At 45.8% G+C, this 27,494-nt stretch overlaps 1 protein-coding gene across 1 annotated transcript; it reads right to left on the bottom strand.

Annotated features, from left to right (window-relative positions):
- Positions 1-3,351: 3,351 nt before the first annotated feature.
- On the bottom strand, positions 3,352-27,237 carry TRIM35 (tripartite motif containing 35). Its single transcript, XM_004270689.4, has 6 exons — positions 26,661-27,237; positions 14,818-14,913; positions 12,381-12,611; positions 10,810-10,832; positions 9,927-10,045; positions 3,352-8,508 (listed from the first exon to the last, which is right to left on the bottom strand). The coding sequence occupies exons 1-6, from the start codon at positions 27,093-27,095 to the stop codon at positions 7,931-7,933; spliced, it is 1,482 nt and encodes a 493-aa protein (XP_004270737.1). The 5' UTR covers positions 27,096-27,237; the 3' UTR covers positions 3,352-7,930.
- Between the last annotated feature and the right edge of the window lie 257 nt (positions 27,238-27,494).

Genomic DNA, 27,494 nt, shown 5'->3' with positions numbered 1-27,494 from the left:
CTACTTTCTGGAGGGTTTTTATCATAAAAATCAGTGTTGAATTTTCTCAAAAGGTTTTTCTGCATCTACTGAGATGATCATATGGTTTTTATTCTTCAATTTGTTAATATGGTTTATCACATTGATTGATTTGCATATATTTAAGAATGCTTGCATTCCTGGGATAAACCCCACTTGATCATGGTGTATGATCCTTCTAACGTGCTGTAAGATTCTGTTTGCTAGTTGTTGAGGATTTTTGCATCTATGTTTATCAGTGATATTGGCCTGTAGTTTTCTTTCTTTCTTACATTCTTGTCTGGTTTTGGTATCAGGATGATGGTGGCCTCATAGAATGAGTTTGGGAGTGTTCCTCCCTCTGTTATATTTTGGAAGAGTTTGAGAAGGATAGGTGTTAGCTCTTCTCTAAATGTTTGATAGAATTCACCTGTGAAGCCATCTGGTCCTGGGCTTTTGTATGTTGGAAGATTTTAAATCACAGTTTCAATTTCAGTGCTTGTGATTGATCTGTTTATATTTTCTATTTCTTCCACGTTCAGTCTCGGAAGGCTGTGCTTTTCTAAGAATTTGTCCATTTCTTCCAGGTTGTCCATTTTATTGGCATATAGTTGCTTGTACTAGTCTCTCATGATCCTTTGTATTTCTGCAATGTCACTTGTTACTTCTTTTTCATTTCTAATTCTGTGGATTTGAGTCTTCTCCCTTTTTTCTTGATGAGTCTGGCTAATGGTTTATCAATTTTGTTTACCTTTTCAGAGAACCAGCTTTTAGTTTTATTGATCTTTGCTATCGTTTCCTTCATTTCTTTTTCATTTATTTCTGATCGGATCTTTATGATTTCTTTTCTTCTGCTAACTTTGGGGTTTTTTTGTTCTTCTTTCTCTAATTGCTTTAGGTGTAAGGTTAGGTTGTTTATTTGAGATGTTTCTTGTTTCTTGAGGTAGGATTGTATTGCTATAAACTTCCCTCTTAGAACTGCTTTGCTGCATCCCATAGGTTTTGGGTCGTCATGTTTTCATTGTCATTTGTTTCTAGGTATTTTTTATTTCTTCAGTGATCTCTTCGTTATTTAGTAGTGTATTATTTAGCCTCCATGTGTTTGTATTTTTTACACATTTTTTCCTGTAATTCATATCTAGTCTCATAGCATTGTGGTTGGAAACGATACTTGATACGATTTCAATTTTCTTAAATTTACCAAGGCTTAATTTGTGACCCAAGATGTGATCTATCCTGGAGAATATTCCATGAGCACTTGAGAAGAAAGTGTATTCTGTTGTTTTTGGATGGAATGTCCTATAAATATCAATTAAGTCCATCTTGTTTAATGTACCATTTAAAGCTTGTGTTTCCTCATTTATTTTCATTTTGGATGATCTGTCCATTGGTGAAAGTGGGGTGTTAGAGTCCCCTACTATGATTGTGTTACTGTCCATTCCCCTTTTATGGCTGTTAGCATTTGCCTTATATATTGAAGTGCTCCTATGTTGGGTGCATAAATATCAATCTTCTTGGATTGATCCCTTGATCATTATGTAGTGTCCTTCTTTGTCTCTTGTAATAGTCTTTATTTTAAAGTCTACTTTGTCTGATATGAGAATTGCTACTCCAGCTTTCCTTTGATTTCCATTTGCATGGAATATCTTTTTCCATCTGCTCACTTTCAGTCTGTGTGTGTCCCTAGGTGTGAAGTGGGTCTCTTGTAGACAGCATATATACGGGCCTTGTTTTTGTATCCATTCAACCAGTCTGTGTCTTTTGGTTTGAGCATTTAATCCATTTACATCTAAGGTAGTTATCGATATGTATGTTCCGATTACAATTTTCTTAATTGTTTTGGGTTTGTTATTGTAGGTCTTTTCCTTCTCTTGTGTTTCCTACCTAGTGGAGTTCCTTTAGCATTTGTTGTAAAGCTGGTTTGGTGGTGCTGAAGTCTTTAACTTTTGCTTGTCTGTAAAGGTTTTAATTTCTCCTTCGAATCTGAATGAGATCCCTGCTGGGTAGAGTAATCTTTGTTGTAGGTTTGTCTCTTTCATCACTTTAAATATGTCCTGCCACTCTCTTCTCACTTGCAGAGTTTCTCTGAAAGATCAGCTGTTAAGCTTACGGGGATTCCTTTGTATGTTATTTGTTGTTTTTCCTTTGCTGCTTTTAATATTTTTTGTTTGTATTTAATTTTTGATAGTTTGATTAATATGTGTCTTGGCGTTTTTTTCCATGGATTTATCCTGTGTGGGACTCTCTGTGCCTCCTGGACTTGATTATTTCCTTTCCCATATTAGGGAAGTTTTCAACTATAATCTCTTCAAATATTTCCTAGTCCCTTTCTTTTTCTCTTCTTCTTCTGGGACCCCTATAATTCGAATGTTGGTGCATTTAATGTTGTCCCAGGCGATTGTAATTTTTATGTTATGTGTATTTTTACCACAATAAAAATAAAAAATACTATTAACGGAGAAGGGAAAAACGAGGGGCATGGTGGAATGCTTTGTAAATAAACAAGGGAGGATTCACACGCTAAACCTATTTATTGATGGATCCTCTTAGTCCATTGCTGAGATAAAAGGGGAAGCAAAAGAGTGGGAATATTTGTTGAGCCCCCCAGTACATGCCATGCCCTGTAGGGGGCGCCATTCACGCACCACACCCTTGGATCCTTGGGGCTCCAAGTTGCCAGCTTTCCAGAAGGTAGGGGAGGATCCTACCTGAAATGGAGCCTGACTACCCAGACCCTCCAACCTGTTTCCATGTGCCTCTACATTCCTCCTGGGCCCAGTGTCCCCAGACTGTCTGTCTCTGAAATACATTATGCAAATCCCAGCTAGCCCAGTATCCATAGAAACCAAAACCTCCCATCTTCCTCGGCCTGTTCCCCAGCGAAAGAAACCCACCCCAAGAGACACCCACAAAAGAGGACTGACAGCGCCCATAGGAGCACTTGCCCTGTGCTGAGGAATCAGGCTTTCACAGCCAGTGATCCATCTTGCTCAGTCCACCAGTCGTGGCTGGGGAAGGAATGGGTGACACAGGCGCATGTGAGAAGATGCAGTTTCTTTTTGAAAACTGAAGTGACCTGCTTCAGTCCCCACCACGAACAATCAACAGTCATCTTCTGCCCAATCCAACAGCTCTGCCGCCACAGAGATCATATTCACAGTGCATGCGAGTCAATATTTGATATCATTTTATTTTATTATTTTTGGCTGCACAGCATGTGGGATCTTAGTTCCCCAACCAGGGATCCAACCTGTGCCCCCTGCATTGGAAGCGTGGAGTCTTAACCACTGGACTGCCAGGGAAGTCCACTGACATCATCTTTAACCTCCCACAAACAAGCACATGAGCCATCTGTGGAACATGACAGTACAATTTTATTGTGCATGATTGATTACTAATCTTAGGAACAAAGTTTCAAGACCTGCTGCTCTCCGGAATAACTTTTCTATCCTTCACACATTACGACTCATTCGTTTTCTTTTTCTCCAGACTCAAACATGAGGCAAGCCTTCTGGTACCACTTGCAGGGTCTTGGATACTGGTCGACAGCAGCACCCTAAATCAGCAGCCCCTACTGCGTGCAGGATCCCAGCCTTTGCTAGGGACACAAATTATGAATCACAGGACATTAGAACTGGAAAAGACCTTGAAAAAATCATGCCCGTGTCTTCGTTTCCCCGTTTACAGAAGAGAAGTCGAATGGCTTTATCTGAAGCCACAGAGCTATGGAGTAGCAGAGCCAGGGGAAACAACGGTAAACTATCAACAGCAAAGTATATGCCAGACCCTATCCTAAGTGCTTTACACATTTGCTCACTTAATCTCATAACCACCTTATGAAGTAGGTTATTATCTCCATTAATCTTAAGATATTATCTTCATCCTTTCACATGATGAAACTAAGGCACTGAGAAGTTAAATAACTCTCCCAAGGTGACACAGTGGCTGAGGCAGAGTTTGAATCCAGGCTGCCCATCCCATAGCCCAGCCTCTTAACCACTAGCTATGTAGGTCACTGGACACCTTGGTGAGGATTGAGATTTTAAAAACATATGTTGAGGTCTCAAGTGTAAGTTTTGTCTTCCAATGTCAGGAGCAACTAAATTCCACTTTGTTTTTCCCTGTTTTAAAACCCTAGGGTGAAGTAAACAATGAAAAGCTGAATCCACCAGTGAACTGACTGCATGAAAACATCCATAACAAACCTCCCCCTGGAGGGGAGGAAATTATTTGAATAACATCCTTTATTTTGAGTGTTCTCCTCTTGTTGGGTTGCTTAGAGATACAGATCTAGAGTATCTGCTTTTAAATTACAGTGTATTGGGGAAACCAGAATATACTCATAAAACAAGGGTATTGCTGTACATAAAATCTCTCTGGAAGGATTTTTTAATGGTAATGACTGCCCACAAGGAAGGGAGCTGAGTGTTTGGGCAGAAGTGGGAGACTGTTCTAGAACCTTTTGTACCTTTGGATTTTACAGCCACATAAATGGATGATCTAATCAAACAACACACACAAATTAGAGACAAATGGTCTTTCTGTGTGTGTTGCATGTCTATACATATAAATCCTAGTCTTCTCGGTCATCACAACATAACCATTTTCCCATGTTACTGAAATTTGTCATAAACGTAAGTTTTGTGTATACAATCTTGTTAAAAGTCTCAAGGAATCTGAGCGCTCCCAATATTGGATAACTTACATTTCTCAGGTTCCTTTGGGATTTTTCATTAACATGATTCGTAAGGTCAACATTCAAAACCTCCCATTTTCTGAAGAATTAGCCAACAGGTATTACATCTATACTATGTTTAGGATATACCACATGGCATTTATACACCAAAATCCCCACAACAGCCTGAGGTAGGTATCCTAATCCTCATTTAGATGAGGGAGCAGAGGCTCAAAAGGCTCAGGTAGCTCATGAATCATTAAGTCAACCTCCAGCCTGGATGTCACATTGAGCAGGAGAGTGAAATGGGGGCTAGTGAGAGAGGGAGGCGGCAGTAGGAGGGCTCAAGGGAAGAAGGAACGGGCTCTTGGACTAGGGCTCCTTGTCAGCAGGACAAATGCCCAAGCCGGAGCCAAAATCCAGAATCTGGAGTCTCTGAGCTTAAGGGCAGTGTCAAAGGTAAGAGATCTAGGATACACAAGCAACGAAAGGAAAAATAAACTGGACATCATCAAAATTAAAACTTTTGTGTTTCAAAGGACATCTTCCAGCAAGTGAAAAGACAGCCCACAGAGTGGCAGAAAATTTTTGCAAATCATGTATGTGATAAGGGACTTGTATCTAGAAAGTATATAAAGAAGTCTTGCAACTCAACAGTAAAAAGACAAAAAGCTCAGTTAAAAATGGGCAAAGGATCTGAAGTCAGTTCTCCTAAGAAGATAAACAAATGGAGAATAAGCACATGAAAAGAGGCTTGATACCATTAAGCATCAGGGAAATCCAAGTCAAAACTACAATGAGATACCACTTCACACCCCTAGGATGGCTAAGTTAAAATACAGACAATAACAAGTGTTGATGAGAATACAGAGCAATTGGAACCCCCATACCCTGCTGGTAAGACTATAAAATAGTGCAGCCACACTGGGAAGTCCCTGGCAGTCCCTCAGAAGGTTAAACAGAGTTACCACATGATCCAGCAAGTCTACACCTAGATACATACCCAAGAGAACGAAAAACCTATGTCCACACAAAATCTTGTACTCAAGTGTTCACAGTAGCGTTATTCATAACGGCAAAAAGTGGAAACAATCGAAATGTTTCCACCAACTGAAGAATAAATAAAATGTAGAATATCCATACAATAGATTATCCAATAATAAAAACAAAAAAGGTGGAATACAAGGTGAATGAACTTTTGTTTACAATGACACTGAAAGGAAAATGTCAAAAGACAAAGTGGGCTTTAGCTCAAATATCATTTTTCATTTTGGTAAAAAGGGCCCTAGGCTATGCAAATTATCCTCTAAGAAAACCTCTTCCAACACCTAAGGTGGAAAGGAAAAACATTTTTTATAAGTTTATTACAACTAACAAAATAATTTCAGGTCAAGATTATTATGTAGAAATTATATTTGATGGGCTAGATAAATACTTTATGGTAGAAAGTGCACACAGGACTCAGATGTGTTGGCTGCAAAGTGCCTTGAGCTTTGCTGAGTCTGAGAGCCTTTAGCAGGGCCCTGCTCAGCTCATACCTGTTTGCCAACATCCTCACCCCCTCGCCCACGCCTGCTCTTCCTTCACTCAGTGGCATATCCTACCACGTCCCTCCCCATGGCTGCCAATGATGTACACATCCCATTTATAACCAATATTTAGTTTTGAGTCATCATTTCTGCTTAAAATGTCCATTTCTGTGAACCAGGGGACACAAGCAGGAGAAAGTTTGTGAGCCCTTGGTCAGGAAAGCGCCCCATTAGAACACTGCTCCAGTGGGAAAACATTTCCTTTTACAGTACTGTCCCAGGACACAGTGAGTTGACAATTAAAAACTCTCTGCAGGCAGGTATGAGGAAGAAAAGGTGGAGGTAGGAGTCTGTAGGCATGGCAGAGGGAGAAGAAATCAGGATGAGAACACAAAAGCCAGGAGAACAAGAACGAGCAGGCTGAGGTCAGCAAAGACAAGAGCCCTGGAGCTCCCTCCCTCCTTGTACTTCCCCTGGACCGCGTCCCCTTCCTTCCTTCCTAACTGAAAGGGCCCCTCTTTCCCTCCCTTCTGTACCTTTGTGAGAAGAATCAGAGGAAGATGCTGCACACAATTACAGAAGGGCACCACCTTCCAGGCCTACAATCTCATTGCAGATGAGGAAAGTGAGGCCCAAAGAGGGAACGAGTCTAAACCATGGTTTTTAAATTGTGTGTTTTTAAGTGCTCTGGAAACTCTGTTCACAGGAAATCATCCAAGAAGTGTAAATCAATAAATCAGAGCCGAGCTGATGGGCAGCCTTGACCGCAACCCCACCCTGAAGGGCCCCAGGGAGGCCCCTGGAGCAGTTTTAAATACTGGTATAAAGTGACAGACAAGCCTAGCCATGGGTCCTCCCCAAAGCCATGGCAATGGTCCTGTATTAACTGTATTTTCTTCTTTTCTGTAATCTTGACACTTTGGCATCTGGGGCTTCTCCGGCTAGCAAATTCCTAGATACAGCAAACAACTCCCCTATGAGCACGCCTTTCAAATGCAGCCAACCTTCTACACGCAGAGCTATACCCCCCAACCACCTCCTGTATCAGGCTCTCACAGGGCTCCTCCACTCCAGGCCAATATCCCCCTGTCCTAATCATCCCTAGGGGCAGCCCCTGCGCCCTAGCGCTGGTCAAAAGTATTCCAACTTGCCAATCATAAACCCACTTACCCTGCCTGGCCTGTTCCTTCCCTTGAAAAGCACAATAAGTCTCCCACCCAAGCTTTCCCCTCACGCCCCTTGCCTCCTAAGGACCCTGGTGCTTCCCAAACCCCACCCCACCCCCACCATGGCAGGGTCCTCCTCCTGGAGACTGTGAGTAACAAACTCTTCTCAACAGCAGTCCTCTTCCAGTCTGCTGGCCTCACCACTCTTGGAAAATGATGAAACTTACATTTTTAAACAGACCCATTCTTAGAAGCAAACATTATGCCCAGCAATCTTAGAATGTGAATCAGAAAATTCACATCCAGAGGATGCCACAACTTTGGAAAAAGCCTAATCAGGGAGGTGTCTCCTGGATAACTTTCAAAGGTGGGTAGAGAAGGGACCAAAAATGAGGGAGGAGGTACATGGCCTGGAGACACAGAAAAGGACAGGATGGCCAGTAGGAAGATCCTGGCAAGAAGGCGGGAGGCAGAGAGGTACCAAGGCAAGTGTGCCTTTGGGAAGAGACAGAAAGAAAACGGGACCGGGGCGCGAGACCCGGCGATATCAGGCAGGGCAGGCTTCAGCCATCCAGCTCCTCCTTGACGGTGATGCGCAGGGGGCAGATGCGCAGCGGCTCGGGGGGCCCGTCCCCCCGCGAGCCGCCCAGGTAGAAGTAGGGCCGTACCTCCCCGAAGCGGGCGTGGAAGGTGTACAGGTGGCAGTGGCGCTCCGCGTCGTAGAAGGACAGCTCACCCTCCTCGCACTCCAACTCCACGCGCAGGCGGCGCGGGATGGCGGGGACCAGGGGCGATGTGGCGGGGTCCGAGGTCACGCAGTGGTCGCCGTCCACGCCCTGTGTGCGGCACACGTACCAGAAGCCCGAGCGCGTGTCGTGGTAGCAGCTGTGCGAGTGGCCCTCGGCGCCCGCGTCCTGGCGCATCCGCACCACGCCCACGCGCCAGCTCGGCAGTGCCCCCAGGTCCACCTCCCAGGCATGCGAGCCCTGCGACAAGACGCAGGAGCCCAGCAGGCAGGGTGCTGATGAGAAGCGCTCCGGATTCTCGACCTGGACCCGGTAGCCGTGGTTGGTGACACTGGTGAGGTCGTCTGACACGGACAGCCAGCCAGCCGCAGTGTTGGGATCAAAGCTGAAAGGCACTGGGTGGGCCGTGGGAAGAGAGTGGGTGAAATCAGCAAACCTGACAGCCCGCCCTGCTGTCAGGCCAGCCTGATGCCTCCGGTCCCCCTAAACTGACAGACTGTGTCCCACGGGGCCCAGTGCATGGAGGCGGCTGCCCTGGGCTGAGGGGTGGTGTTATGGGTTGAAATGTGCCCTGCAAAAAAGCTATGTTCAAGTCTTAACCCCCAGTATCTCAGGAGGTGACCTTATTTGAGAATGGGGTTGTTGCAGATGTAAGTATTTAAGATGAGCTCAGACTGGAGTGGAGGGGGCCTTTAATCCAATATGAATGTTGTCCTTATAAAAGAGAAGAGACATAGACACATAATGGGGAAAAGCCCTGTGATATTGGGCACAGGTCAAAGTGCTGCAGCCACCAGCCAAGGTCTGACAGCAAATACCAAAAGGTAGGAAGGGGCAGAGAAGGATCCTCCCCTACAGATTTCAGAGGGAGCACGGCCCTGCTGACACCTTGGCTTTGGACTTCAAGCCTCCAGAAGAATAAATTTCTGCCATTTTAAAGCGTCTAGTCTTTGTCCCTTGTTCGGACAGCCACAGGAAGCCAATGAAGGCAGGGATCCTGACCCTGACACAATGCCTGTGACATCTAACAAAAGCACGTAACATGCCCCTGGGTTACTGACATTTCTCCCTGTAAAATCATGTTCAGACTGCTCCTCCAAAAGTATCAAGAGACTGGGTGGCTTAAACAACAGAACTATATTTCTCACAGTTCTGGAGGCTGGAATTCAGAGACCAGGGTACCAGCATGCTCAGTTGCTGGTGAGGGCCCTCTTTGGTTTATAGATGGCTATCTCCTTGCTGTGTCCTTACACAGGGGAGGGAGAGAGAGAGAGGAAGCCAACTCTCTTGTGTCTCTTCTTAAAAGGGCACTAACCCCATCACAGGGCCCTACCCTCATGACCTCTTCTAACCCTAATCACCTCCCAAAGGCCCTGTTTGCAAATTCCATCACATGGAGGTTAGGGCTTCAACATATGAATTTGGAGGGCGGGGGGACATATAAACATTCAGTCCACAGCACATGATATAGTGACTCATGTGGGCTGGAATCACCTTGGAAAGGCACCCCTGAACTGAGGAACTCTTTCATTATATTATATATACAATACGTTTCGGAATAGAAAGGGAAGTCAGTTGCTCTTTCTGAAGAGGTGGCCAAGAGTCAGGACCCAAAAAGGAAGGGTTCAGCCAGGAGGGGTTTGAGCAGTGGGGCAAGAAGGGGAGTAGGGCACAGGGGCTTGAATGAAAGAGGCTAGAGAAGGGACCAGTTAGGGGAGGAGGAAGAGGGGTGGGAAGCTGGAAGGAGTGAGTTCAGCTGGCTCTCTGCCTTGCATGACCTCCCTGCTCTTACACCCGCCTGGGCCCCTCTCACCAGATTCGACACACACGAGCATCTTCCTCCAGACTCGGTACTGCAGGGAGTCCAGGTACTTGCAAACGTCGATGAGCATACCAGGCTGGACAGGCTCTGGCTCCATCGTGCAGAAGAGGCTGGGAAAGGAAAATTGGGCCTGGTGTGCTGGGCCAGGGCCATGCATCCTGGGACCTAACTGGGTCAGCTGGAAATAGGATCCCTTGCCTCAGGCCTAGACTCCCTGGCCATCTTACTCAATACAAGAGGAGCCAACTGGGCAGCTCACACCCCTTCAGGACTCAGTACTTGAGCCCATCCTGCCCCCACTGGGATAAATATAAATAGGAGGTTCTCAGACATGCATGTGGGCAGAAATCACACGAACACATCAGCTCACAGGGTACATGAATTGGAAGGCAGCTTAAGGGCCCTCTAGTCCCACATTTTGAAAGTGTCACTGGCCTTTGCTTCAACATCTCCAGTGACAGGGAACTCACTACTGCCCAAAGCACTTTCTTCCATCTTTGTATAGCTCTGACAGGGACACAGTTCTTCCATATTCATCCCTGTGAACTCTACAACCATCAACACAAACCAGCATGTCCTGAGGCTCTCAGAGGCAGGGGGCCGGCCCCCAGAGAACTACAGTCCCCGCGCACGACGGCACTCTCTCCCCACACAGGGAATGCTCACGTTCCACACTCAGGAAAACAACACTGCACCAGTGCAAATCAGAAGTGGGTGCCTTGAAAGAGGGCTCTCCACCTGGTCAGTCCCCCTGCTCCCTCTGTATTGCACCCAGCCAGCCTCATTACATGCCTGGCCCTGGAGCCATGGGAGTTTGCACCCCTGGTATTTCTGCTGACTCCTCCCCTCCCCTCTACCAGCCTTGTCAACTTACCGGCGTTTTCGGCTCTTGTGTTTCTGAAAAAGAAAAAAACAGAGACACAAACAGAAACACAGAGAAAACATGAGTTTCTGACCTCAGAAGGAGCCACACATCTCATGTTCATGGATCAGAAGACTTAATATTGTTAAGATGGCAATACCCCCCCCCAAACTGATCTACAGATTCAATGCAATTCCTAGCAAAATAACAGCTGGCTTCTTTGCAGAAACTGATAAGCTGATACTAAAATTGATATGAAATTCAAGGGACTCAGAAGAGCCAAAACAATCTTGGAAAAGAAGGACAAAGTTGATGGCTCACACTTTCTGGTTTCAAAACTTATTAAAAGTTACTACTCGGCCATAAAAAAAGAATAAAACTTTGGCATTTGCAACAACAATATTATGCTAAGTGAAATAAGTCAGGGAAAGACAAATACTGTATGTTACCACTTACATGCGGACTCTAAAAAATAAACAAATGAATATAATAAAACAGAAACAGACTCACAGATACAGAGAACAAGCTAGTGGTTACCAGTAGGGAGGGGGGAGAGGGGAGGGGCAAGATAAGGAGAGGGGATGAAGAGACACAAACTCCTATGTACCAAATAAATAGGCTACAAGGATATATTTACAGCACAGGGAATATAGCCGATATTTTATAATAACTTTAAATGGAATATAAATCTATAAAAATTTTGAATCACTATGCTGAACACTTGAAACTAATATAATATTGTAAATCAACTATACCTCAATTAAAAAAGAAACCTCATTAGAAGCAACACTAAACAAGATGGTGTGGTACTAACATAAGGACATATAGACCAATGGACACTGAAAGTCTAGAAATAAACTCTCGTATTTACTGTCAGCTGGTTATCAACAAGGGTGCCAAGACCATTCAATGAGAAAAGAAAGGTCTTTAACAAATGGTGCTGGGACAATTGCGTATCCACATGCAAAAGGCTGGATTCCCACCTTGTACCATATAAAAAATTAACTCCAAATGGATCAGACTTAAATGTAGAGACAAGACTATAAAACTCATGACCTTGGATCAGGCTATGGTTCCTTAGATATGACACCAAAAGCGCAAACAGCAAAAGAAAACAGATAAATAGGACTTCAGCAAAATGGAAAACTTTTGTGCTTCAAAGGATGTCATCAAGAAAGTGAAAAGATAACCTACAGAATGGCAACTTTCCATAAATCTAGAGAAGTGGCGCATAAAAAATTATTTAAAAAGTACTCTACTGTATCAAGAAGGAGTCAAGAGAGAAGAAACAAAAAATGAGAGAGGAAGAATAAGTGCAAGAGAGGAAGGGAGAGGGAGGAGGAGGGAAGGAGAGAGGCAGAGAGGAGTGGAGAGGCCCTCAAGGTCTTGATTAAAAGCTCCTACGAAAAAAAGAAAGCTCCTACGCCTCCTGACACAAGCCAAGCACCTCATCTGGAAGCTCCTCCAACCTGGGGTCCGGAAGCTACGGGAAGGCTGGGTCGGCCAGGGCCGCTGGCCTCAGGCTCCCGCTGGCCCCTGAACGTCTGGTCCCTGTCACTGACTCTGGACGTTGAGCTCCTCACCATGAGAAAGGAAACGTCATCCTCCTTCATCTCCATCTGCAGCCGCTCAATCTCATGGGCCAGGGCCTCCGTGTCTTCCGCCAGCCGCTTCATCTTCTCCTCGGCCAGAAGCTGCTTCTGCCTGGCCTCCTCGGCCATGGCATCCAGGATGGCCTGCTCCTCCACTCTCAAGAACTCTCGAAGCTTGTCAAACTCCTGCCGGATTCGCCCTTCCAGCCAGGAAGCCTCCACCTGCAGCAGAGGGCGGGAGGGGGCCTCAGCCACCACATCTGGCTCCCAGATGTTTAGCAAAGGAACTCCATTTTTCAGGAGAAATCACATGCAAAACCTCGAAAGACAAAATATACATGCAGCTTTCTTAGCACGAATTTATAAGTTTAAAATAAGTCAAACAGCCTAATGAGGTTGTTTTGATACATGAAAAATAAAATCAAATCACTGCTTATAGATGACAACTGTAGTCCTATAAATTCCTCAGCAATACTCTGTACCTGTATAGGTTGTGCAATAGTGAGGGAAGCCCTGAATCACAGACGTGAACTGTTGCAAACAGCAAAGATTTTAAAAAATTATTTGCCTTCCAGGGAGTTCCCTGGATGTCCAGTGGTTAAGACTCCGCACTTCCACTGCAGAGGGCAGGGGTTCAATCCCTGGTCAGGGAACTAAGATCCTGCATGCAGCACTGCATGGCCAAAATAAGTAAATAAATAAAATAAAATCCAATGTCTAATCGTTTAAAACAAATTATTTGCCTTCCAATATTAGGACCTCAAATTTGATAGAGAGGCTTACCAAAAAAATAGTAGGAAGTTTTTATTTTAAAACTGAATCATTAATAATATGCACACTCCTAATCATAACTATGAAAAGCATTTAAAATAAGTTAAAACAAAACCATAAACATACTCAAAGAAAAAGCAGAGACCTATTTCTCATCTTGGAATGAGAAAGACCTTTCTTATCATGATATGAAATTGAGAAGCCTGAAAGAAAGAATGAGATAATTGGATACATATAAAAATAAGAAGTTTTACATGGCAAGAGACTGAATACATAAGTACAATTCCATGACAAATTTTGGAAAAACAACTCGAATTGTGTGCTCTAGCAATGGCAGGTTAGTAACCCACATCTTTGAACTGAAAATTCAATATATGTTTATGGCTCTGATAATACGACGACAAAATGATTCACTGAAAAAGGGAAAATGACCAAAAAAAGGGGGGAAATGATTTTTTGAAAAAGGACGAACTAGGAAAAATACTTCCAACCTATATGGTAGATTATTCTTCTTCTTCATAATAGTGTTCTTATGAACGCGCAAGGAGAAAAGAATGTGAACTTCACAGAAGAAATGCAAATGGCTGTTATACTTGTGAAAGGATGTACACACTTATTAATAAACAAAGAAATGCATATGAGGAGAGATGGCGCTGTTGAAATATCAGGTAAAAAGACTGATAACTTATAGAGGGAGAGAGTGAAATCCGGAATGATTCTTATCACACCAGAAGGTAAAAAACAGAGTAGACAGGAAAAACCAGCCAGTGTAAATTCAGCTCCAGCCACTCCCATGCTGGCAGTGGCAGCCCCTCAATAAAGAGGTAAACACAAAACTTTCATTTTTCATCCACCTGGACTGACTGGCTTTAGAGGAAAAGCATTAATGAAGCTGGAATCCTGGACTTTTCACACCTGACCTCCTGAGAATTCCACAGTGCCTGGGATGGACAGACAGCAGCTGTCACTTGGACACATGGACACTCCCTAGGTGTCCCCACCGCATCCTGCACCAGGCCAGCCAGGCACACGGCACAGGCCGAGCTTGGGAGGAGATGAAGCTGAGGGGCCGACGGAGGTTGGATGAGGCCCTTGGATGGTGAGGAGTCTGGACTGTGCCACGGGTGCCATGGAAACCACTGGACAGTTTTAAGCAGAGGAGTGACACAATCGATCTATTTTTAGAAAAGATCAGTCCACTCCAGGGAGTGTGGACTGCAGGACAAGAGTGGAAGTACGGGGCCCGGGTAGGAGGCCAGGGAAAAAACAATGGGGACCTGGACCAGGATGGTGGCAGTGCACCGCGACTGTCAACGGACGGATGCATTCTGGAGACCATGGACATGGGGAGTGAGAATGAGGGTGCCGCTGGCTTGAGCGGCCGGGCAAGTGGTGCAGCGTGGCACGTGCTGTCAGCCTGAAACCACAGGGCAGGTGGTGCAGGGGGCTGTTGAAGCTGCTCCATGGCTGCTGGCATGGTGTCTAAAGAGGCCACGCAGCCACAACCGGCATCCGAGGGCAAGGCTGTGCGAGGCCATCAGGGCTGGCAAAGGCCGACCCTGTGGGCAGCAGCATGGCCAGGGCCGGCCCACCTGCACCTCTCCCCGCAGCAACCCCGGGTGTCCCCGTCGCCCCGTTCAGCCCCAGCGTCGCTCACCTGATTGTGCTTGGCGATGGCCTCGTAGGAGCGCCGCATGGCCCAGAAGGCCTTGGCTTTCTCCCGCAGCGCGTGTTCCATGTTCCTGCACTTGGCCTGCCGTGAGGGGCGAGAAGGAGGCAAGGAGGCAGGTTAGGGTGGAGGCTGGGCAGGGATGCAGCACGCCACACCACAGTGGGAGTTGCACATCACCGTGGGTACCACTCGACCACATTTACTGAACCCGGTCCGGCCACGTGCTGTGGGACACAGCTGGAAAAGCACAGCCCTGACCTTGAACTGGATGGGGTACAGCATAAAGGGCCTCAGATAGCCTCTAACCCAGCCCCTTCGTTTATACCTGATACAGATGGAGAGACAGGGTGAGGAGGTAAAGGGACCTGTTCCCTCCCACACTGGTCACGGGACAGCACAGAAGGCATCCTGCTTGGCCTAAAGCTGGTGAAGGCTGGGCCATGAACCCGAGCTGTGGGCCCGACGGTAAAGACAATGTACTCACAGGCTCCCTTGGTGACTTTCTGAACTGGACTGGTCTGCAGTCACGAAAGAATAGGCCTGATAGTGGGGATGACCCAGTTCTTCCCACAGGGCCTTATCTAAACTGCAGTCTTCCCTTGGTATCCATAGGGGATTGGTTCCAGGATCCCCACGGATACTGAAATCCAAGGATGTTCAAGTCCCTTATATAAAAATGGTGTCGTATTTGTATAAAATGCTACGTAAGTAGTTGTAAGTACAATGTAAATGCTATGTAAATAGTTGCCAGAGTGGCAAATTCAAGTTGTTTTTTGGAACTTTCTGGATTTTCCCCCCCGAATATCTTTGATCTCCCATTGGTTGAATCCACAGGTGTGGAACCTGTAACTACAGAGGGGCTACTGTACACGTCTCCCCGCATCCCTGCCTTATCCTGATATTCTAGTAGTGCTTGGATCGTGTGAAAGACTTTAATCAGCAGATTCAAATACTTCTTGCTTAGTTTTTGTTTTATAAATTTAACCTCTGCTCTGATCTCCCTGGGCTCCTAGAGGAACCACTGCTGGTTTTAGGTTGGATTCTGACCTTTTGTATCCCAGGCCTAGCATTTTCTCTCCATCTTTATCCTTTTCCCTCTACATTCTGAAAAAGCCTCACAAGTTTTCTCTTTGGAAAAATGACAATTCTAACAACATTAATTATAAATGACTACCATTTATTGAGCATTTACTATGTGCCAGGGACTTTGCTAATTACTTTACACATTACGTCACTTAATCATCACATTATTCCTATTAGTAATTTTATCAGCCCGCTTTTACCGATGAAAAAACTGAAGCACAGAAAGGGGAAGTGACTAGCCCAAGGGCACACGGCTAGTTCATGGCAGAGCAAGGATGAGAACCTAAACAGTGGTGACAGGCAGCCTCTAAGATCGTTCCCAGTGATCCCTCCTGTGAGATAAGAAAGTTTGTTGTTTTAAGATGCCAAATTTGAGGCTAATTTGTTATGAGTGATAAATACAGATTTGTCCTCGAAAGCCTCATCCCCACCTGGGCCTGATGTAGATGGCGAGATTCTGGACTTCAAGCTGATGCTGTAATGGGACAAGATGCTTGGGAATCTTGGGAGGGGGTGAACATACTCTGCATGTGGGAGGGACATCCATCATTGGAGCCAGAGCACAGATTGAAGGAGACAGCCTCTAAAATGGCCCCAATGATCCCACCTCCCTGTACTCATGCCCTGGTGGAATCCCCTCCCTGTGGGCTGGATCTAGTGACTTGCTTCTAACCAACAGAATATGGCAAAGGTGATGGGACATGAACTGAGGTGACAAAAAGTCTGCACACACCCCTTTCTTGCCCTCCCGTGCTTGCTCCCTTGCATGGAAGTGATCCACCCTCTGGAGCAGCCCATGGGGCTAGGAACTGAGGGTATCCAACCAACAGCCGCAAGGACCCGAATCCTGCCACCAACCACACAAGTGAGCCTGAGTGGGGATCCTGGCTTTCTTGGGCCTTCAGATGAGATTGTAGCCCCGACCAACACTGCAGCATCATGAGACCCTGAGGCAGAAACAACCAGTCAGGTCATGCCAGATTCCTGACCTACAGAAACCATGACATAATAGACATTTTTGTTTTAAGCCACTATGATTGGGATAATTTGTTACACAGCACTAGATAACTAGCCCATCTGTCCTGCTCCACAGTCCATTCTTTTAACCACTCTTCTACAGAAAATAAACAATGATTTCTTTTTCTGCAGCTTTTGTTTTCTATTCATTCTAGTCATGTTTATGTTCTTCTTGACAATATTTAACAGATTTTAAAAAAATACTGTTTTCCGTAGTATATCACCTCTAAGGTGTGTCTCGTCAACAGCAAAATAACATTAGCATGAGCGTCCCACAAAACCACTGAAATATCATCCCAATGTGTTATTTTGTGGGACGAGATGTATTGTTGCAAAGTTATGTAATAGGGTCCCCAAAGACAATTCCACGATTTGCCAAAGAAGTGTGAATGACAGGAGTGAAGCAAGTCACATTACCCAGGGGCATGCTGGCCCCAAACAACACGGCCCAACCTTCTGCCCTTCAACCTTCAGTCCGGGATTTATGGGGTAATGAAGATGAGAGGGGGGTGACAGTCCCTTGTCCTTCCCAAACTTTTCAATCACTTGGAGAGTTTTGCTTTAATTCAGCAAATCCCAACCCTAAATAAAATGTGCCCTTCTCTGAGATGCTAGCTGGTGAGACCCACCAATGATTATATTACCACCAGCAAGCAGTTATTACTGAGCATGTACTATGCACGAGGCACTAAATTAGGTACTTTACAAACATCATTCTATTGAATTCTTACATTTCTGCAAGGTACGCGCTATATTGCTAATATATAGAAGAGAAAAGAAGGCCCAGGAAAGTTAAGTACATTGCCAAAATTTTAGTTAGCAGCAGAACCACGATCTGTCTGCAGAACTGACCAAGAATAAAGGCCACAGTCTTAACCACAAGACTACCCACCCTATTTCATTCAGGGAGCTACTACTATGTTGTCTAGTTGTCTTTTGTGTTTCCAAATGTGTCATCTTATTTCCAAATCTGTTGACATCAAACATGTCAATTTCTTTAGTTCTGGAGAATAAAAGCTTATAGTCCTGGCCATACTTTGCCCAATTCCTTAAACAACCTAGCATGTGAATGAAATTTTCCTCCCATAAATGTCAAATTAAACAACGCATCTTTAAAACTTACGGAAAATCAAAAACTGGAAATGACCCAAATGTCCATCAGCAAGAGATGGGTGAGTAAATTATGGTATATTCATACAATGGAAAGCTACTTAGCAGTAAAAAAAGGAGCAAACTACTGATACACATAACATAGGTGAACCAAAAGGTATATGTATATACTACGCTGGAGGAGAGTACACAGTATCAGTCCATTTATGTGCAGTTGAAGGTCAGGCAACACTAATCCAAGGTGATAAATCAGAAAGTGGTTGCCTCTTGGTGCAAGACTGACTGGGAAGGAGGGACCCCTCCAGGGTGATGGAGATGTTCTCTACTTCGTTTGCAGTGGCAGGTATAGGGTGTGTGTAATAGAACTCATCCAACTGAACATTTAAGATCTGTGCATCTAACTGTATATAAGTTATACCTCAAATTTTTAAAAGCCTATAAAATGAAAACTTTAGAAGTTTTAACTTTTTCTTATAAATTACCAAGAGCTTAATGAGAGGAAATTCCTTCCTTTTCACTCCAATTTTTTTTTTTTTTTGGCCCTGCTGTGTAGCTTGCGGGATCTTAGTTCCCCTACCAGGGATGGAACCCTGACCCACAGCAGTGAAAGTGAAAGCGCCGAGTCCTAACCCCTGGACTGCCAGGGAATTCTCTTTTCTCTCCAATTTAATGAGTTACTTTGTACCTTTCAATCTCCTTTGTTGTTGTCACCAATTTATTTTCTTTGCATAAGACATAAACGTGCTATCTCTTAAGTAATTATAAACTGAACACCCCTGTAACCACCACCCAGGACATGTCCCTTCTGAACCTTAATCCCTTTTTTCTGTCAGAGGAAACTCCTAATTTCTATGGTACTTCCTTGCTTTTCTTTAGAGTTATAGCCGCTATGTATGATCCCTAACCTAAATAATACACTTTAGTTTTGCCTGGTTTTGAGCTTTATATTAATAGAATAAAACTACATATATTCTTTTGTGTCTTGCTTCCTCTACGTAACATAAAGTTTGTAGGATTCAAATACATAATTGTATGTAAGTTTACCCGTTCATCGTTGCATTGTAATTTATTTTATGAATACAACCACAATCAGGTATCCATTCTGTTGTCAATGGATAGCTGGGTCATTTACAACTTCGAGTCATACAAATAGGATGAACATTCTTGTATAGGTCTCCTAGGACACAGGTACACTGGTTCTTCTACAGAATATTTCCTGGGGGTAGAATTGCTGGGCCACTGGTACGTGTATCTTCAACTTTCGTAGATAAATGCTAAACGTTTTTCCAAAGCAGGTGTACCAATTTATACCACATGAGTAATGTGAATGAAAAACGTTTATTAACCATTTGGATCTTTATTTTTAAATAACTGTTATTAAAATCTTTGACCCTTTTTCTATTGAGTTGCCTGCCATTTTCCTACTGGCATGTAAGAATTTATTATAAATACACAGTGTATGTCTTTTATGGGTTAAATGCATAACTAGTATCTCCTATTGTACCACTTCTGTTTCTTAATTTCAGCGTGATCCAATGTATCAGTGTTTTCCTCTGGAATTAGTGCTCGTTGGTTTTAAGAAATACCTCCCTACTCTGAGGTCATAAAGATATTCTCCTATATTATTTAAAGTTATAGCTTTCCTTTCACATTTGGGTCTAATGTGGATATCTGAAGTTTATTTTGTGAATGGTGTGACCCAGTAGCTTGTTTGCTCCAAAAGCATTATTTAAGAATAAACTGGAAACTAATACAACATTGTAAATCAACTATATTTCAATAAATTTTTTTTTTAATTTATAAAAGAATACTACCATTCCCCTACTGGTCTGAAGGCCACCTCTGTCATACACCACACACAGATCTGTTTCTAGGTTCCCCAGTCTGTTTCCCTGGCCATCTGTTTATCCTTGCGCCAGTATCACAATCTTAACTTCTACAGCTACAATATAAACTGACATCTAATAAATATTTCCTAAGAATGCTTTGGCAATTCTTGGCCCTTTGAGCTTGCATGTGAATTTTAAAATCAGCTTGTCAAAATCCACAAAATAATCATGTTGGGATTTTGATTGGGATAGAATTGACTCTACAGATCAGTTTGAGAATAACTGACATCTTTAAATACTGTCTTCTAATCTATGAATATGGTATATCTTCCCACTTAGTCTCCTTTGATGTCCCTCAACAAAGTTTTCTATTTTTCCCTGCCAGAGTTCTGCACACTTCTCGTTACATTTATTCCCAGATATCTGATTTTTTTTAAATACTATTGTAAATGGTTTTTAAAATTTTCTATTTGCTACTGATATAAACACAACTGTTAATCTTTATTTTACAAACCAGCGTTCTGTCTAAACTCATTTACATATTTATAATTTATCTATAGCACCTTTTTATTTTCTATGCAACAGAAATTTCTATGCAGATTCAATCATATTATCTGCATATAATGCCAGTGTTGTTTCCCTCTTTCCAAACCTTATGCCTTTATTCCTGACTTTATTTGCTAGGCTCTCCAATACAAACTTGGATAAAAGTGGTCATAATAGGCATTCCTGCCTTCTTCTTGTTCTCAGTAAGAAAACTCTAAGTGTTTCACCATTAAATATGATATTTGCTACAAGTTTTTTGGTATTCTTAAGCAGTTTAATAAAGTTCCTTCTATTCCTAGTTTGCTAATTTTTTTTCAATCACAAAAGGATACTGAATTTAAGCAAATGTAATTTTTCATTTAATGACTTCATCATATTTAAGTGGCCCAGAGTTGGATTTTGTTTTCTTATCCAGTCAGACAGCTTTTGTCATTTAACTGGAGTACTTAACATAATTACCAATATAATTGCATTTAAGTCCACCTTCTCGTTCTGTGCTATCTGTCCTGCTTACTCGATACGTCTTTTTCTTCTCTTCCTTGTCTTTTTTTAGACTGTAGATTTTTTATTCCACTTTTTTCCCCTATATACGTTTAGTGGTTAACCTACAAAATACTACAGGGAGAAAGTGCGATTTCAAATGAATCTAAACAATACACTTTTCATGTTTGCTTCTGATATTCTGATTTTAACACTAAACACACTTGGATCACAATTGGACCCACCATTCAGGGACCCGCATGTAGTCCAAGGAGTGCCTGAAATGACAGAGACTAGTGGGGGCTCTGGTGCAAAGGCTGGTCAGGACCAATAAGGGTCATCACTGCCCTGCGTGGAGCTAAGTGGCCCATGACACATCTGGAACATCACCCAGGGCCCAAGCCCAGCAAAAGCTCTGATTTTGGCTTCAATTATAACATTCAAGATGACTTAAATTATAAATACACACAAAATAGGAAGGTTTTATTTACACTAAAGGATTCAGAATGTGATTATATAGTCTACCAGGTGTCTTTAAAAATTACAATTTGATACCTTAAGCAGCAAATTTCAACTGCATATTTAATATCCTAAGGATTTTACAATATTGTTTTACCCAAAATATCCATTAACACAGGTGCTGTGTGATATAAGAGAAAAGGGGAAGGGTGCCAGTAAGAGAATATTATTTCCTGTCACAGCACCCTTTCAAGTACTTATCAAAGTGCTAGAGCTATGTGTGCAGCCAGCGTTGTCCAGCACAAGCCAGGTTCTCTGTCCTCTGAGGCCCTACATATACTGCTGCTTCTGACCGATTCCCACCTGCTTCACCCAACTATCCCAACGTGGCCTTGAAAACTAAGCTCAGGCCCTCTTCATTTCCTCCAGAAAGCCACCTTGGCCTCCCCAGTAGAGTTCAGTTGCCTCTCTGTGGACACCTCTGCCACTGAACTTCCTATTCAGCATCACCACTTCACTTTCCTGTAAAGGCTGCAGGCTTCCTGGGGGCAGGTCCTCTCGCCTCTCACAGAGGACCTCTCTCCTCTGGTCCTCTCACCGAGCACAGTAGCGCTCCATAAACTGCAGACGGAATGAAGGCTTGCTCTGAAAAGGTAGAGACTGTTTCAACCACTGCACATCTCCAGGTCTCAGCACAAACTAGATGCTCAACTAACCACTTGCCCAGTTGACAAATACACTCGGCGTTGACGTTCTCTCCACTACACCCCATGGCCTCCTGGATCGAGAGCTCGGAGGCCTGATCTGTACCTTGTCCTTTTCACTCACCACTGGTGAGAACTTTGGCAAAAGCTCTTTCTCGGGCAGTCAGGCTCCAACCCTGAAAGATAAAGGCAAGAAAGTGCCCATGGTCTCTCAAATGCCACCATAAAAATGAAGAATGCAGTTTTCTCTGTGCATGCTCACCTAGCCCATCACCAGGATTTTCTGGCATCTGTCTCCAGGTAGTGTCATTTTTCCTATGTATTTCAAACATTTGTTTTTCAGGCAGATTGAAATAGCAGCTAAGAGCTCTGGCACTTGGCCACCCAGGTTCAAATCCCAGCTCCTCCACTTAGTAGCGGGTGATCTTCAGCACGTTCCTTAACTTCTCGGCACCTCAGTTTCCTCATCGGGATAGGAGGGATGAGAACACTACCTAGCTCAGAGGATGGCTGTGAGGATCCACGTTCAGTACTTATAAGAGTGCACCAGGCATGTGTTAGCTCGTTACTACTGAGTGTCACGTGGTCCCAGGTAACTTAACTCTCCTCCTGGTTTATTTTCCAGGTTTCTTAAATGGACTGCAGAGATGCAACTGGGACAACTTGATCTCATTCAGATGCCCTTCTTCTCCAACTCCAATCCAGGCTCCCATTCTTCCTTTCCCCTTGGTGGTCAGTCCTCCTTAAGAAGCAGGTGTCTACCATGGCAACTAGAGCTAGGCCCCCTAACTCAGGAGCCTCAATGGGCGGTGCTCAGTAAGACCCCATCCTGCCCCTGGTCACAGGCCTTGCCAGGAGGCAATTAAACATCTTCCAGTACAACCTGGATCTGGGAAGGCCTGGCCCATAAGGAGAGATCCAGGATGAGGCTGAGCAGTTGGGAAAAGGGGAAAGGATTGGAAGGGGGAAGACTTAAGAGGTGCCTGGAATAAACCCCGATTAGGCTTGGCTAGACTGATTCTAAGACGGTAACCCCAGAAGGGGAAGAGGCTGGGTCTGGGGCAGGAAGAAGCTGGAGGGCAGAGAATGGCCGTCATATCAGTCCGGTGAGATGGAGAAGAAAGGGGTCTAGACAAGGAAGTTCTGAGGCCTGGGACCTGGTGGAGGTTCAGGGCTGGTTTGCTCTGAAGATGCAAGCCGGGCCAAACGTCAGACTGGGAGTCAGGAGACCTGCGTCCTAATGCTAGAGGTACCGCTTTCACTGCCCGTGACTGACCATTGGTGTGATTAGTATTCGATCATGCCCACCTGACTCCAAGAAGGCAGGGGCTTGAACCACCCTGTCCTTTCCTGCACACACTGTGCCTGGCACAGAGCAGGCACTCAGCCCACACCTGTCAGCCCACTGACGATGGTTCTCATCCACACAAGCCTCTAAGGACCCACAACACAGAGGCAGCTGCCCTCACGGCTCCGGAACAGAGGGCCAGCAGGGACCAGAGAAGCTTCTATCTAAGTCCATGACCAGGGCTTCCCTGGTGGCGCAGTGGTTGAGAGTCCGCCTGCCGATGCAGGGGACGTGGGTTCGTGCCCCGGTCTGGGAGGATCCCACATGCCACGGAGCGGCTGCGCCCGTGAGCTGTGGCCGCTGTGCCTGGGCGTCCGGAGCCTGTGCTCCGCAACGGGAGAGGCCACAACAGTGAGAGGCCCGTGTACCGCAAAAAAAAAAAAAAAAAAAAAAAGTCCATGACCAGAGTAAGAGCAGAGCAAGGCCCCAGGTGAACTGTACAGTAAATGCTCTAACTCTGGACAAGCTGCTTAACCTCTGTGAGACTCAGTGTCATTGCCTGTAAAATGGGGAGAACAGTACCCACTTGTAGCAAGCTGAATAGCAGCCCCTCCAAAGATGTCCACATCCTAATCCCCAGAACCTGGCAATGTGTTACCTTACATGGCAAAAGGGATTCCGTAAATGTGATTAAAATATGGATTTTAAGATGGGGAGATTATCCTGGATTGTCTGCGGGGGCCCCCTGTAATCACAAGGGTCCTTACGATAGGGTGGCAGGGGGGTTAGAGAAGACAACGGGACAACAGAAGCAGAAGTTGGAATGATGCACTTCAGAGATGAAGGAAGGGGCCTCCAAAAGCTGGACAAGGTAATGAAATAAATCCTCTCCTAGCCTCCAAAAGGCATGGAGCCAACACCTTGACGTCGGGACTTCTGACCTCCAGAGCCGTAAGCTAATAAATCTGTGCTGTGTTAAACCACAAAGTATGAGACAATTTATTACAACAGCGAGAGGAAACTAATACACAACCTCATGGGGTTTTTGTGAGGATTAAGTGTGTTGACAAGTAAACACTTAAGAGCACATGGTACCTAGTTTAGTGGTCAAAAAGTGTTGGCTGGTATGATTATTTTTGCTGGAGTCCCTCATACGGTTGCCAAAGTAATCTTTCGAATGTGCACATCTCATCGCAAAGCCTCTGTGGGACAGCTTTCAGGGCTCCCCATCAGCCCCTTCTCACCTGTCCAGCCTTCCCACACTGTCCCCACCACCACCGCCTATCCACCCATGCAGAACGACAACTTGTCTATTTGCTGGCTGACGTCCCCACACTACAGTGCGAGCTCCATGGGGCAGGGGCTCTGGCTTACTGACTTCTGCAGCCTCAGCACCCAGCATAGGTCCTGGCGCACAGCTGTCTAACGCATGAGTGATGCCACCCAGCACCAGGCTGAGCACACTCCTCAGATCTTTCCGGACTGGACTCCTCACCCCTTCAGACATAGCCCTGAGTGCCCACTGGTCTGTCAGCATCATTCCTCTGTTTAAAACCCTCCAACTGCTCCCTACAGCCTTTAGAACAAAGGCCAAGACTGGGGCCTCCTGGCTCCTTCTGCAACCCCATCCTCATTCTCTCAGTGTCTGGAAAGTCACTGCTTCTGGACCCTTACACATGCTGCTGCCTCTGCCTGAAATACCCTCCCTGACCCCCCTTCACCTGGCTAACACTTCCTAACCCCTCAGTCTCTGCTTGAAGCTCCTTGAAGGTATGAATTACTGTTTAGCTCGTGTCCTGCAGTATCCCCAGGGCCTAGCAGTACGAGGCATCTGCTGAATAAACAGAAAGATGTCATTAGACCATATGCACTTTGGGGCACCTGGCTCACTGATCTTGAATCCTGGCTTAGCTCAGCCCTGGGTTCTGCCTTAGTGCTCTTGGCCTTGACCCCTGCCCATCTTCCTGATCTATACTTCTGGCGGTCCCATGGTGATTCGTCATGACTCGATCCCTGGTGGCCCCCTACCTCAACCCCAGCCCCCAGAATGCCCAGCACTTACTTCAGCTATCCCAAATCAGGACCTGGCACTTCTACCAAGGGAAATGAAGGAGAAAAAGCACTGCTGTGGACCACTGTGACAGCAGTTACAGGCTTATCCCATTGCCGAGCTAGTGTAGGGTTCAAACAAGCATATTGATGACATTCCCCTTCACTTGAACTTTGTCAAAATGTGTATGGAACTGTCAACTTTTGATATTTCTTAAGAAAGGAATTAAAGCAAACAAACTAAAACAGTGTCTGGAGACAGGCATTCTTATAGTGCCTCCTTTTCAATACACTCAGCTTCAGACTAGCAGAGCTGGGTTCTCCAAACTGTGGGTCTGACCTATGTATTAGTAGGTTTTAGTTGGTGATGAAATAAATTAATATTTTACACCCTGTGCAGTTTTTAAAATAAAACGACAGAAAATACCTGAGTACAATAGACATTTTCACAGAACTTTTGTTTCAGCTGATACAGACACCATACATGCATGTGGCAGTTCTGGGTCTCAATGGAAAAAACATGTCTTACCATGTGCTAGCTGAGGTCAAAAAATCTGAAAACCCCTGAGATGGCTAATCCTTATTTCCTGATCATTCTTCCTTCCTCTGCCAAAAACTTCTCCATGTTAGTTTGCCCTAAAGTTGTTCCTTACCTTATTTATAGCCACTGGAACTCTAGGGGGATGCTGAGAGAGTGATCCAGAAGGGACCAGGTGGCCAGGGCCAGGGCCAGAGGCCTCCCCACAGCTACACAATACAGGGATCCAGCCCGGGAAGGAGGGAAAAGATGTGGGGAGATCTAAAAGGCTCCACATCTTTGGCCAGGTCTTGGGGTCCTGCACCTCCACCCTGAGTGTGCCAAGTTCCAGGGTTGCGGGCTTACCCACACCTGTGCTTCTAAAAGTGGCATGGGCCACACACCTGTGGTAGAAAGGGTGCACGGCCTCAGCCCTTCAGAGGTGGTGGGGCAGGGGAGCTGTCTTGAGAACATCCTGTAACCCCAGTTCTCACACTTCCTGTTGACATTCTCTCTCCTTCCATCTCAGGCCCCTGGGCCGGCCTTGATGAAGAAGGCAGCCTCTGTATGTTACCAGCGGCAGGGAGTGGGGGTCCCGAGGAGGCACCAGCAAGCCGGCAGGGGGAAGAGGGGCGGGACCGGGCACACCAGCTCTGGCAGGCTGGAGTGCAGGAGCAGCGGGGTCAGGGTGCTGGGTTCCAGTCCACGTGCGCGCTCGGCCACCTCCAGCACGCGTCCGCGCTTACCCGAAAGTCGTGGGCAGTGTCCTTCACCGGCTGCACGCGGTGCCCCTGGTGCCGGGGGTCGGTCTGGCACGAGCAGCACAGCAGCTCCTTGTCGTCAAGACAGAAGAGGTTGAACTGGCCGCGGTGAAGGCGGCAGAGGCGCGGAGAGCGGTGGCCGGTCCAGCGCGCGCCCTCGGCCTCCTCGCGCAGCAGCTTCTCCACGAGGTTATTGAGGGTGTGGTTGGTGCGCAGGTCGGCGGGGGCCGCGCGGTCCTTGCACACCGGGCAGGTGGGTGCCACCTGCACCTCCCAGCAGCGGGTCACGCACCCGCGGCAGAAGTTGTGGCCGCAGCGCAGAGTCACGGCGTCACGGAAGGGGTCGTAGCAGACGGCGCAGAGCAGCTCCTCCTTGAAGGAGCGGGAAGGCCCGGGGGACAAGGCGGGCCCCGCTTCCATTGCCCCGGATACCGGATCCCGCGCCCGCAACTTTCGCTCCAGCCCCTCCCATCCGCCGCGCGGCTCCCGCGACCCTGCGGAGGCCGGCGGTCAGCCCCTTCCACTCGGAGCACTGAGCGACAGCGGTGCCGGCCAATCGCGCTGGGCGCGCTCGGGAGGCTCCGCCCCAGTTCCGGTCGGCTCGGGAAACCCCGGAAGAGCGAGGTGGGCCCTGTGTGCTCCGCAATCCCGGTCAGTCCTAGGCGAGCAAGTTTAGCCGGGAAAAAACACCCCAGCAGTGTTCTAGGGCTTCCGTGTCACTGCAACCTACTTCCGATTTCAAATGGGAAATGAAGTCTAGGAGCCTCTTCCTTAAGTGGTCCCCGGAAATCTCAGGCCCGTGAGGTGGGAGGAGCCAGA

The sequence above is a fragment of the Orcinus orca genome, chromosome 6 (assembly GCF_937001465.1).
Source record: "Orcinus orca chromosome 6, mOrcOrc1.1, whole genome shotgun sequence".
NCBI lineage: Eukaryota > Metazoa > Chordata > Mammalia > Artiodactyla > Delphinidae > Orcinus > Orcinus orca.
The sequence above is the reverse complement of the archived record's forward strand: the minus strand, read 5'-3'. Positions and strand labels throughout refer to the sequence as shown.

Bases quoted from the DNA above. Each gene is read 5' to 3' on its own strand.
- TRIM35 (XM_004270689.4), bottom strand. From the start codon at position 27,095: ATGGAAGCGGGGCCCGCCTTGTCCCCCGGGCCTTCCCGCTCCTTCAAG. The intron at 10,046-10,809 runs GTAAGTTGACAA...TTCCTTTCCCAG, and splicing joins CACAAGAGCCGAAAACGCCG to CCTCTTCTGCACGATGGAGC. The intron at 8,509-9,926 runs GTGAGAGGGGCC...CGGCCCACCCAG, and splicing joins GCTCGTGTGTGTCGAATCTG to TGCCTTTCAGCTTTGATCCC.